The following is a 13,686-nucleotide window of genomic DNA, read 5'->3' as shown; positions in this document are numbered from 1 at the left end:
CACGTTTTAAACCCCCTAAATGTCATTTTACATGTATTAAACCCCCTAAATGTCATTTACATGTTTTAAACCCCCTAAATGTCATTTTACATGTTTTAAACCCCTTAAATGTCATTTTACATGTTTTAAACCTTTACATGTATTAAACCCCCTAAATGTCATTTTACATGTTTTAAACCCCCTATATGTCATTTGACACGTTTTAAACCCCCTAAATGTCATTTTACATGTTTTAAACCCCCTAAATGTCATTTACATGTTTTAAACCCCCTAAACGTCATTTTACATGTTTTTAACCCCCTAAACATCATTTTACATGTTTTAAACCTTTACATGTATTAAACCCCCTAAATGTCATTTTACATGTTTTAAAGCCCCTAAATGCTATTTCAACAGAAGCTTAAGTAAAGCCCATAGTTGTATATAATACACAGAGAGAATATTCATTTAAAATTGTTCAGGATATTTTAAAACTTTTAACTTTTTCTTAACAGTTGGCAGTTGGCTGTGCTGTATCATAAAACCTTAATTATTTACTTGAACACAATGCATCTTAGATTTCCTATGATGACAATTGCAATGCATGATATCTATTGAACCAGAGAAACCCGAAAAATTCAACAACAAAGAAACTAGAAATTCTTCTGAACATCAGTAATTTCATGCCACAAAAACTTTTAACAAACAATTATTATAACAGATTTACATCAACAACTATATAGCTATGATAATTCAGTAACTTTATCAATGAAAACTTTCTAGTTTAAATGAACACAACCTGGCACATCAGTCCATCTGCATCCTCATGACTTCTCTCTAATGGTTCCAAACCAAGAAACAAAAAACACAAATATCTGCCACCATAAAACACGTTGAATCATTTGACAACATCTACCATTTGAGTTACACTTTTCAAAACTCTTGAGTTTTCAAATTCTGGTTTCTGATAAAAAACAGTGCCATCAACATTTAACTTCCTGATTAAGGAACACCCATTTCATTACTGTATTGCCAATTTGAAGGATTTTTGAGAAAGAAATAAGAGTAGGTCATATAGTTAATTATGAATTGCAACCGAATCAAATCCTGATGACATGGGGCAGGCACCGATAGTCTTGGTCGAGGCTTTCCAGGAAATGAATAAGATCACATGGTCCATTGACCTTTATTTAAAAACAAACAACCTTTTTGGTCCAACAAATCAAAGCCACAATTAACGAAAACATATAAAATATCGAAGATTCAAACTAATTTTTCCCAAGGCATTAGCTGATAAGGAATAGAAATGTTTGGCATATTGTGAATATTTTGCCATATATTTATTGTCCTCATTACAACATCTGGGACGTTATATGTACTAGTATACTTCAGATATATCCTTACTTGTAATAAACAATTCCACGGACTGCACGTATTTATACAGGATAAAATTGACAAGTCAGAAGACAGGTGTGACAAAATCCAAGAAATGTCATTGTTGCTAGAATGTTCAACAATTCTGTGGAGATACAAACTTCTGCTTTTAGGTATCCTGTTCAATGATATGATACATTTTCTTTATCACACTACATTTTATTTCGATTTGATTTTGTCAATTTCTGAAAAGAGAGCATCTTACCAAATTCATCAAGATTTAATCAAGAATAAAATATGATAACACAAAAAGTTATTCGTTCCCAGAGAAGCTATGGGAAGAAAAATTGATCAAAGTATCAATGTTTTTTCCTGATGTCTTGTATTAACTGCTAAAAAAAAATACCTCCTCCGAACTTTTGGTAAAAGTTATCGTACAATCCTGGAGAACGTCTAGCATCAGATCTGAATAACTCCCAATATCATCTACAACTTAACAAGCTCAACTTAGCACTGGCTTTATTTTCGGAGAGCCCATGTTTATCATTAATTATCAAGCTCATCAACATATCAAAATCATCGTTCACATGAACCATCCACCATTTTATTTTTACATAATGCCTCTGCCTGGATTGTAAAATCCTGATATTATTTCATTTGGGATACACGTAAATGTTCCCATACACATGACTGTTATCATAAATGACTTGTTTTGTTTCTCTCCAAAAATGACAGAAGCACTGGAGATAAAAACATGATGAAATATCCTCCATGAGAATTTCAGCAATACAAGGGAGATAATTCTGTATAATTTTCTAAAGATAAAAAAAAAATAGTCATAGATTTCACAAAATTTGCCAAAAAAAGGATGAAATAAAAGATATTGGGTGATAATGATACATTTGAAATTGTATATTCATACAACACCTGCAAATATTCAAATTTACACAAAAGCAAAAACATGATATGTGAAAAAACTAGAATACTATTTAGTGTTTGCTGATCGGATGTCGGTACGGGTTTATCTGAGGACTAGACGCCTGACTGGCAGGCAGATAACAGCACATTGTACCATAATAATTAACTGTAAACTAAAATGTTTTGACAAACTTTTAAAATATCTTGTTTGTAAATTAAAGTAAAGTATCATTTTTCTTTTTTACTTTCATATTCATGTTCATCAACATCTTCTTCATCAATTTCCTCTTCTTCATCTTCATCAACCTCTTTCTCATCCTCTGATATTTTCTTTTCACTTTCATCTACATTTTCCTCTACATCCTCCTTTTGCACTAGCTCAAATCCTTGCTCCTGTGCTTCCTGTTTTTCCTGGACTTCTTTTTCCTTTTTCTGTTTTTTATCCTTCTTTTTCTTCTTTGCATCATCATCTTCCTCCTCTTTCCCGCTGTACATGTCACACTTATACAAAGGTTTGAAAGAATCGAAAAATCCAACATCTTCTGTCAGATTTGGTAAAAACCAAAAATGAATTTTTCCAACAGTCACAATCCAGATGACACAAAAAAGTAGGAACCGAACTAAAAAAAATAAAACAATGTGATAAGTGAACAATTCAATTATACCTCCTATTGTTACCTAAATAGTTAATTTCCCCTGCTGAGAAATCAATTAAGAATGAATGTCATTACCAGGAAAATTAAATTTTGCCCTTTTATACATATTTTGATTTTAGAGTATATTCTGTTATGTAACTTGTCAGTAAGAAAAATAATTTTGTTCAACAAATTAAACTCTTCATACAGAATAAAAATCATCAATTTTACAATGTTTAATGTTCCACAATGTCCATGTGTGATTTCAGTACAGAACTGATTTACTGAAATTGATCAGTTTGTGACACACATTGTGATTTTTCATTATACTTTCAACCTGGATACTCTTCCAAATTACAAATTATTTCCTTTCATATGAAATTAAAAAATTTGTTCAATTAATTCAATCTTTCATCAATTCATCAATATTGGTGTTGTAATCAGATGCAAACTTCTTACCTAATACGAGGAATAAGATAAATCCAACAAAACTGGCCCCGGCTAAACTGCAGTAGTACACACCGACCCGCAACTCGTCTGGCCACAGAGGGAATACACACAGAGCTGCGGCTCCCACCACTGTTGGATGTATGATATAACATTGTTATTGTGATACAACACATTACAATGTCACAATGTATGATATAACACTGTTATCGTGATAAAATACATCACAATGTCACAATGTATAATATAACATTGTTATTGTGATAAAATACATTACAATGTAACAATGTATAATATAACACTATGATATCACACATTACAATGTAACAATGTATAATATAACACTGTGATACCACACATTACAATGTAACAATGTATAATATAACACTATGATATCACACATTACAATGTAACAATGTATAATATAACACTGTGATACCACACATTACAATGTCACAATGTATAATATAACACTGTAATTGTGATAAAATACATTACAATGTCACAATGTATAATATAACACTGTAATATGTGATACCACACATTACAATGTCACAATGTATAATATAACACTGTGATATCACACATTACAATGTAACAATGTATAATATAACACTGTGATACCACACATTACAATGTCACAATGTATAATATAACACTGTGATATCACACATTACAATGTAACAATGTATAATATAACACTGTTATTGTGATAAAATACATTACAATGTCACAATGTATAATATAACACTGTGATATCACACATTACAATGTCACAATTTATAATATAACACTGTGATACCACACATTACAATGTCACAATGTATAATATAACACTGTTATTGTGATACCACACATTACAATGTCACAATGTATAATATAACACTGTGATATCACACATTACAATGTCACAATGTATAATATAACACTGTTATTGTGATATCACACATTACAATGTCACAATGTATAATATAACACTATGATATCACACATTACAATGTCACAATTTATAATATAACACTGTGATACCACACATTACAATGTCACAATGTATAATATAACACTGTGATACCACATGTTACAATGTCACAATGTATAATATAACACTAGTACTGTGTTAACCTCTCATTAAATACAATAAACTGTACACTTAGATACTTTTCACCAGCACATGTAAGATGTTTACATCAAAAAGTAATGAAACTTCTCTTACTTTGAAATTATTGCATCAGATAAAATTTGTCATTTTTAAAAGCATCCGTATTGTATATTTAGATCATAATGATAAAAAAGTTGGTTAAAAATGGTAAAATATATACATGTACGAATAGATTGAATGAGCAAAAATGGTGGAAGTTAAATGGTGGCAAACATTTTCTGGCATTTTGTAGTTTAAATACTAGAAAAGTGGTAAAAAAAAAATAATTGGAAAAAAAAAATGTTGGTGACCAGAAATACATAAAGATCAATTAAAGCACCATTGTCCACAAATATTGGGTTACCACATCAGTCATGTAAGTACATACCAGTACCCTAGTTAAATCTTTACAATGCCAGGCACTGATGGTATATCATTAACGATGACAGCTTCATCAATCAGAGCCTTTCCATTATTATTTATATATCTTGTACCCTTACCATTCTAATAATTGTTGATACTAGGGCGATGTACCCTATAAATATTTATACAATTTTTCTCACAGAGGTTTGATTAGTACCAGACATACCCATTAACAGACCAATAACGAAGGTCTTCGCTGGAACAGGATCGTAGATCCACACGTACACCTGTAAGTAAACGCCAAAAGTTAGAAACTTACTGCAGGAACAGGTCATCAGAACTGGATAATCTCTCTAGTTTCAGGTCAATATATATCCATCTCTCACATTCTATGTTTATCTTGTCCTATTAAACTTGCACACCTTTCTTTTCTGAGACAGAGACTAAATTGTTTTGCCCCTTAAATACAAATGAATATCTGCAAAACTTGTTTGTTATTATTCATAGTTTTAAAACCCAATAATTAAGTCCATCGAAAAGAGCAGTATATGTATTTTATTTTATGATAATAAAAGTACATATAATAATTCATTAGTTTGTCAAATGTCTGTGTATGTACTTTTCTAAGACTTGAACAGACTTGAACAAACAAAATCCCCATATGGAAAATTAATAATTTATTAATTTAATGGCATAACTTATAGTTTCATGCATGTATGAGTATATTTGTATGATTTAAAAGGTTAGTCAATTATACAATTCTTACATCGTTTCCATCTAAGAAAACCTGATCGTCGTGCATGTCAACTTTTAATTTCCTTTCTTTCTTCTTCTTATCATCATCTTTCTTCTTTTCCTCATCCTACAAAATTACAAATAAAAACAAAAAGTGTGAATGGAAATATTATTCCAAATCTGGAGAAAAGGCAAACTGATATTTTTCTGTCTAAAACAGGAGTGGTCCTAGGGATGTGGGAGGAACATTGCCTTATGTTACGATTTATCTACAGGACTTACAGAACACTAGTCAATGCTGATTGATATGTCACCAACCACTTCATACCTTCTTTTCTTCTTGCTTGCTTTTGTCATCACTTTTTTCTTCCTCTTTTTCCTCTGTTTCTTTCTCTTCTATTGCTTTGTCTTTCTTACTTTTTTTGTCTTTTTTCGTGATCTTCTTATCCTTGAATATGAGATTTTCAATCTCGATAACTTGGCAGTTCAATACATTATATAGATTCTGTGTTATTAAGATGAAGTTTTGTACAACATTTTAAATACAGGAACAAAATTAAATCATTTCATACTTGTGTTTCATTATAAACAGGTAGCAGAAACAATGACTTAGAATATTCAGATTACAAATATGTACATTCTTATTGAGATTTACATGATTCACAAGCAGATAACCGAGCAAAAAAATCTACACAAGTATCAAAAGCTTTTTCATGTTGAAATGATATTTTTATAAACATGACAAATCAATTCCAAACTTTCCAAATTTTGTATACAATTTGTAGGTGACAGTTCAACGGTTTCTTGCAAAACTACTTTCCTAAGACTGTTGTGAAACAAGCATTAATAGCTGTGACAGGTTTCAATTTTTTTTTTTTATCAAATTGGAGATAAAAATCTCTTTAATACTGTTGAGAATACATTTTCATAACTTTTGACTTGAACAAGAAACACGAAAGAGAAAATCAAATGCTGTTTTTCCCTATCTTTATGTCCCTGAATATTACTTGATATTGCAAAACAGGGTATAAGAAATAAATGATTTATACAATTATAAATCTTGTCTATTCTGACTTTACTGGTTATATCCGGTAACAGCATCGTGTACCACCCCTTATTCACCACAATGGCTGTAAATATGTTTGTCCTCTACTTGTTTGTATCTTTTTCTTTCCCTACCTTATCTTCCTCAATTTCCAATTCATCTGCCTTCTTCTTTTTCTTCTTTTTGTCAAGAATTTTATCTTTCCGTCTTTCTAATTTGAGCGCTCGATGGAACAATCCCTTCTGTAACAATCTGAAATAATAGAGGAAAACTACAATAAAATGTGGTTACTAGTCAATGTACTGTTACCAAGCAACTAAGAACATCTTAACAACAATCACCTTTGTTGGCCTAAATCTTTTAATTTATAAATTTCATTCTCACAAAATAGGATTTTACAATTGTTTGACAGCCACCTCAATCATAAAACATTAATCGAAAGAATTCAAAGTTTGATTGTTTCTTTCAAGTAATATTTTTGCAATAAGATAAGTCTACACACAGATATCAAAATGTGTATCATTCATCACAAACTATAACTTTATAACCAATAATTTATGTTTTCCAGTTGCCCTGATAAAAACTTAATTCCCATTATATAGAGGCATAAGGTGAATCCTCTGTACTGTTAAACATGTATTTGATGAGTATATATAATGAACAATTTATGACTGTGACTTAACACCATGTTGATTTCACGTCAACTTACCTTTCACAGAATCTCTCACAAGATTTCCTGTCTGACAATAAAATATCACTCTTGCTCGGTTGGGCCCATTTTGATTTCAGCAGCAAGTCAATTGCATCTGATGCTGAAATAAATAATTCGTAATAATTTATCATCATTTCTTATTTTCTTTAAAATCTAAATATCATATAAAAGCAGTGAAAAAGTAAGAAATTTAGATGCTTAGATTTTCTGATATTTTGGGATCATTTTTTTGAGACTTTGTTTTTTAAAATGATAATAATATTCATTTTGTTGATAGCATTTTAATACCATAAATCATACATGAAATTTAACAGAGCATCATCCAGTAGACCCATGAGAGTATGTTACCTAAAATATAGTAATTAGACTTCTGAATATTGCTAAAAATCAGGAGTGAACTGCAACTAGATGCCCTAATCTTATAAAAAAATAATCATTATATACAGTATCTTCTGTGTACACGGCTAACATCATTATATACAGTATCTTCTGTGTACATGGCTAACATCATTATATACAGTATCTTCTGTGTACATGGCTAACATCATTATATACAGTATCTTCTGTGTACATGGCTAACATCATCATATACAGTATCTTCTGTGTACAGAGCTAGAGCTATGTCCTGTCTCAAGACTAGGCTGAAAATTGTAGCCAGTCTGCAGTCAAACTTCTAAAGACTCTGTCTATGAAGAGATTTTTTTAATCAATTGTAAAACTGCCTTCAATATATGAACACATTAATTTGTTTAACATCATTGCCACAGCTTAAGGTCATGATAGAACACTGTCTCTGTATGATGGCGCCACTGACAGTTATATTGTCATCACCCTATTGTCTCTGTATGATGGCGCCACTGACAGTTATATTGTCATCACCTTATTGTCTCTGTATGATGGCGCCACTGACAGTTATATTGTCGTCACCCTATTGTCTCTGTATGATGGCGCCACTGACAGTTATATTGTCATCACCCTATTGTCTCTGTATGATGGCGCCACTGACAGTTATATTGTCGTCACCCTATTGTCTCTGTATGATGGCGCCACTGACAGTTATATTGTCATCACCCTATTGTCTCTGTATGATGGCGCCACTGACAGTTATATTGTCATCACCTATGTATGGCGCCACTGACAGTTATATTGTCATCACCCTATTGTCTCTGTATGATGGCGCCACTGACAGTTATATTGTCATCACCCTATTGTCTCTGTATGATGGCGCCACTGACAGTTATATTGTCATCACCCTATTGTCTCTGTATGATGGCGCCACTGACATTTATATTGTGATCACCCTATTGTCTCTGTATGATGGTGCCACTGACAGTTACATTGTCATCACCCTATTGTCTCTGTATGATGGCGCCACTGACAGTTATATTGTCATCATCCTATTGTCTCTATATGATGGCGCCACTGACAGTTATATTGTCATCACCCTATTGTCTCTGTATGATGGCGCCACTGAGTTATATTGTGATCACCCTATAATGTTAAACCTTGACAGAGTAGCATGACACCCCACCTGGTCACATCATATTGACAACAGACTAACCAGTTATTTTAGAAAACAGTAAGTACTACAAGGATCACTTTGGCAGCAGACTACAGAAAGACAGGCAGCCATGGGTGATTACTCCTGTGTTATGATATGCATAAAAAAATGAAAAATCAAAAGTACACTATATTTGGCATATTCATTATGAAGTAGTACATACAGGCTTCACATTTGTTAGAAATAAAATAAAAAATTGGTTCCGGATTTTAAATTTCCGGATTTTCTGACAGTGTGTTTATTCTATTTACCAGAAATTAAGTTTTGCCTGCAGCGAAAAACGGTGCATCATAGTGAAGGTAAGATTGTGGGAAAACTTGTACAACATATGTCAAAACAAGATTAATTCTGCCTTTGAGATAGAGATATTTAATTTCAGATACATGGAGGTTTCAGAAAAAAAAATTGTGTAGAGAATTGTGTCATTTTGGGTCAAATATTAAAAAATAAATAATGATATTTTGATTTTTTTTATAGGTTTTTTGAAGTCGTTACCATGGTATTAACAGGTCTGAAAAACATAGAAAAAAATCAGTTTACTGATATATCCTTCAGAGCTGTTACAGTATTAGAATTGCCAATGTTGTATAGATTTTAAATATATATACTTTATTAGAGGTAATTATAGGGTTAACAGGCTATGTTTACATATCTTAAACATGTGCCATATTTTTCAGAATTGGCCATTTTTACTGTACCCTGCTACCTTTGTTTTTTTCTGTCTCTGGATCAGGAGAGACCCCACAACTTCCCCCAGCCCTATTTAAATGCCAAATTAGGCGAGGTTGTACCAGCTTAAGGAAGGAAAATGGAAGTAGGAAGTAGAGTAGGTTATTTATCAAGCAGAGTAAGCTCTAGGTCATCAATGTAAACCCCCACTCATCAGGGGGAACTCCCACATTAGTCTGTGATCATTGTAATCATAGAAGCTACTTGTATTTTGAGACTTGTCGAGTTGTGTACAAAATATAATATTGTTCTTGACACTTAACATTTAATGTGGATTTTTTTACATCTATAAAAATTTATTAATTCACAAAAAGTAAAAATAAAGGAAAAAAAAAAATAATAATCAATTTTCTTTTCAAGGAAAAGTACAGAAACCTTTCCTGATGAATCCATGCACACAGAAGTCTAGTATATTAGTAACCTAACACATATGTGTACTCTGTACAGCACTGTACTGTTGTATTATACCAGGATGTCACGAGAAACCAGTCGAGAAGATAAATCATTATTGTGTCTTCAGGGTATACTGTACAGAGACAGGAAGAACATATGATGTAATGTACAGCCAGTCCCTGTGTAATGTTCTATATCCCAGGGCTATAGATTAACAAGTATGGAGCAACTGACAGAAATATAAGTATTTTCTATAAAAAAAAAACAACAATAAAAAAAAACCATTACATTTTAAACTTGTAACTATACTTTAACTGCAAATTGGCATTATTCTACACTTATATTAGAGATTAAATTCAAAAGTTCAAAGTTCAAACTTGAGCCAATATTTAATTTAATGCATATTTAAAACAGGAAATGATATACTATTCTACAATTATTTTTTAAATATACAGAAATTATTTTCTAATTTGATTCTTACCAACAAATGTCTTGACAACAGTTCCCATAGGAATAAATTTGGCATCTCTACTTGGACAGTTGAAACGCAAATGCTTTGCGATGGAATATTCTTCTTTACTACAAGGTTTTTCATTTTCCTGTAAAAGTAAAATTTCAACATGAAAGCCAGCATTTACAATCAAGACTGCACTTAAGTGTCGAAGACAACTTCAAACAGTATAATCCATCACTCTTATTTCAGCATAGGTCAGCTTGAAAATTATTTTCAAATATTAGTCTGGAACATGTAACACTTATTGAAGTACAATAATTGTAATAAGTTACTGTTATTATCATCTTGATTATAACCACAATCAGACATTACCCCCCCCCCCCCCCCCCCCCCCACACACACACACACACACACACACACACACCCCTCCCTGTGAGGATACACTTAACTCCACTTCATCCTCTCAACTCTAGTGATTATATCCTGATCAACCTGCTGATGCTGAGACACATCCCTTCAACTTCATACTTGAGCCAAATTCCCAAAATTTGCAGTTTATTTCTGAAAAATCCTTTCTTGATTCACCAAGTTTCTTCCCAAAATGAGACAAAAAGAGGCTTAGATTTTTAGTATAGGTGTACATATAAATGTACCACAGTTAGGTACACAAACATTTTACTGGAGTTTTACTGATGCAGGATTCATACATAAACAGTACTGATGCCTTTTGCATCATAATTTCTATGAATTGTTATTTTTTTTAAAGATGACAGAAAAATCCAAAATAAGCATAAAAGGGGATACGAAACACAAATATTTTTATGTTTGGTCTTACTGATGTTAGTAGTGATGAGACATATTTTTATCATGTAGAATTTTTTCACAAAAATATGTTTTTAGCTTTCGACTAAGTACACATCACGTTCTATTCTTCCTGCTGTTGACATGTAATCCTTGGGTCAGAAAATATCTGAACAAGTACAGAAGGCTTTATCTGGAGGCTTTTTATAGCCTTTAATGGGCCCCATTCCCAATTGGGGCCCATTTCATACTTTTAAAGACGAATTCCACCAATTGTATATTGGCGTGTCAGATCACAGTTCACAGATGTGACACCATTGTAAACTAGCTTCTTTGAGCTTCTTGAGAATTCTAGAGTATTACTGCTCATGATATCATAAACAAACTGTAAAACAACTTATATATTCCCAATCTTTATCATCATTATTGGAATTAATATTTTTTCAGTGTCACCAAATGATATGATTTTATAATATATGGTCAACCTAACATGAGCCATAAAACCTGCTCCAATCGTCAAAAATGTTGATAAGATATTAAACTTAACTTTGAAATGATTTTCATCAAATATCAGTGTAATGCATACACAATCTCACCATTGACTATGAAGGGATAGAGCGATATATAGTCAGAAAGTTGATCACTGCATGTCAGCAACATTCTACTCAAATATTCATTCTTTCCACATATAACAACAAAATGGAATCTTCTTCCGACAGTAGCAGTACAATGCATAACACTAGAAGACTTCAAGCACGCATACCCTTGAAGCCCTCATCACACACATACGCCTGTTTTTGCTGGGTTTTTTTTATCTTATCTCCTACACACACAAAAAATCAATAATAATTTTTTAAAAATCGATGTAAAGAACCACTTTTAAGCCTCTTTGGCAGTCTGTGCTAGGACCCCCGAGGGCATATACATCAATTTTAAATGATGGAGCACCAGTTTTGCCAGTAATCGACAAAAGAACTAGGCATTTGTAAAATAAAGATATTCCAAGTCCCTTCAATATTTCGTGCTAAAATTTAAACAACTAAAACCAAAGTGACGAGTGAAGAAATGTCCTGAGTTTATTTTCCGTTTTTTATGTTTGGCAATTAACACTTTAGCTGTCTGACAGGGAAACAATAGTGTCTCGACTCGTAACAGATTTACTTAATTTGTGTCAGATTTCTCAACAAATGTTGACCAAATCTAGAATATCTTGGTCATTACAGTTGCATGGATATGTTTTGATATGTGTGGTTCATCACATGAACTACACAATTGGGGGAAAATATATATACCTTCTCTGTTCGCTTTCGTGTTCGCCGTTTGTCAGCCATGTTTACGTGGACAGCTGCTGGCGAACGTTTGAAAACAAAGGAAATTGTGAATAACACCAAAGCACTTTTCCGATAATGATTCCTGCTCTAAATATTGGGATAGGCCTTTAGACACCGTAGGAGTTCGAACCAGATCATGGTCAGATGGATCTCAATATTATTATTTTTTTTTTTCTTTAAGACAAAGCATATTTTTTCAATGATACCTAATAATATACATAATCCAGTCTCTAGTACAAGAGTTAATGTAAATAGGTTCCTAACAGGCGAGTCCAACAGGGATGATTAATCAGTAGTATAATATTTATTTATTTATTTATTTATTTATTTATTTATTTATTTATTTATTTATTTAAACTGATATGTTGTACTTTATCGGGGAAAATTCGTTATATATACTTTTTTCGAACAGATTTAAATAACTTTCTCACATGTTAGTACAGTATACAAATATTTCTATATATCAACTGTATTACTCTTTTGATATGATTACTATAGATACTTTCAATGAAGATGCTTTTGGAACGTTACTGAGATTTGGAGTTTTGGGCTATTGTGTTTCATTTTTTATAGAAACAGTGTTTTGCGTAATTTTCGAGCGACGTGGGGCTTTTTGAGAAAAGTGTGTGGCTCTAAAAAGAGCCTTTAGGGCAAAGCCCTGTGGCACAGGAACAGAAACTCTAGATGAGTTCGATAACATCGTCGTCGCCTTCGTAGCTGGAGGAGCGATGATAATTGTCGTCGCTGCCGAATATCTCTGTCCTGAGTTTGGTGACCTGGATGGCTTGCCAGTGAGCGTAGTCGTAGTACATGTTTCTCATCCCCTCCACGACGGCCAGCCTCAGTCTCAGGGAGTAGCGGAATGTGCGTCGGTTGTTTGCCTTGGCTAAGTCGTATCGGTCTTGTAGTCCCTGAAGCTTCGAGTTGAGGAGGACGATTTGCTCGCAGGCTCTTCGGAACTTCCTCTCGGCGTCGACCAGAGTGAAACGCATGTCCAGACGTCCGGGGTTCTCCTCCATCAGACTGCGGAGTCCGGCGGCGTACATGTCTCCGGTGGTCTCTGTGTCCGAC

At 32.8% G+C, this 13,686-nt stretch overlaps 1 protein-coding gene across 4 annotated transcripts in view; it reads right to left on the bottom strand.

Moving 5' to 3' along the window:
- LOC117345162 (translocation protein SEC62-like) overlaps positions 1–13,686 on the bottom strand; it is a 32,088-nt gene that overhangs the window by 603 nt on the left and 17,799 nt on the right. For 3 of the 4 annotated variants that reach the window (XM_033908160.1, XM_033908161.1, XM_033908162.1), the window contains exons 2-9: positions 10,511–10,628; positions 7,344–7,446; positions 6,769–6,886; positions 5,918–6,037; positions 5,621–5,716; positions 5,081–5,141; positions 3,366–3,485; positions 149–2,891 (exon numbers count right to left, since the gene is read on the bottom strand). In XM_033908160.1, the coding sequence (XP_033764051.1) occupies positions 2,500–2,891; positions 3,366–3,485; positions 5,081–5,141; positions 5,621–5,716; positions 5,918–6,037; positions 6,769–6,886; positions 7,344–7,446; positions 10,511–10,628 (1,128 nt within the window). In that variant the 3' untranslated portion in view covers positions 149–2,499. Of the gene's footprint in view, positions 1–148; positions 2,892–3,365; positions 3,486–5,080; positions 5,142–5,620; positions 5,717–5,917; positions 6,038–6,768; positions 6,887–7,343; positions 7,447–10,510; positions 10,629–12,576; positions 12,646–13,686 lie in introns of those variants that run through there. The other variant, XM_033908164.1, reaches the window with a different exon arrangement.

Source organism: Pecten maximus, chromosome 16 (genome assembly GCF_902652985.1).
Source record: "Pecten maximus chromosome 16, xPecMax1.1, whole genome shotgun sequence".
NCBI classification, from domain to species: domain Eukaryota; kingdom Metazoa; phylum Mollusca; class Bivalvia; order Pectinida; family Pectinidae; genus Pecten; species Pecten maximus.
Note: the sequence above shows the minus strand (reverse complement) of the source record. Positions and strands in the feature narration are given on the sequence as shown.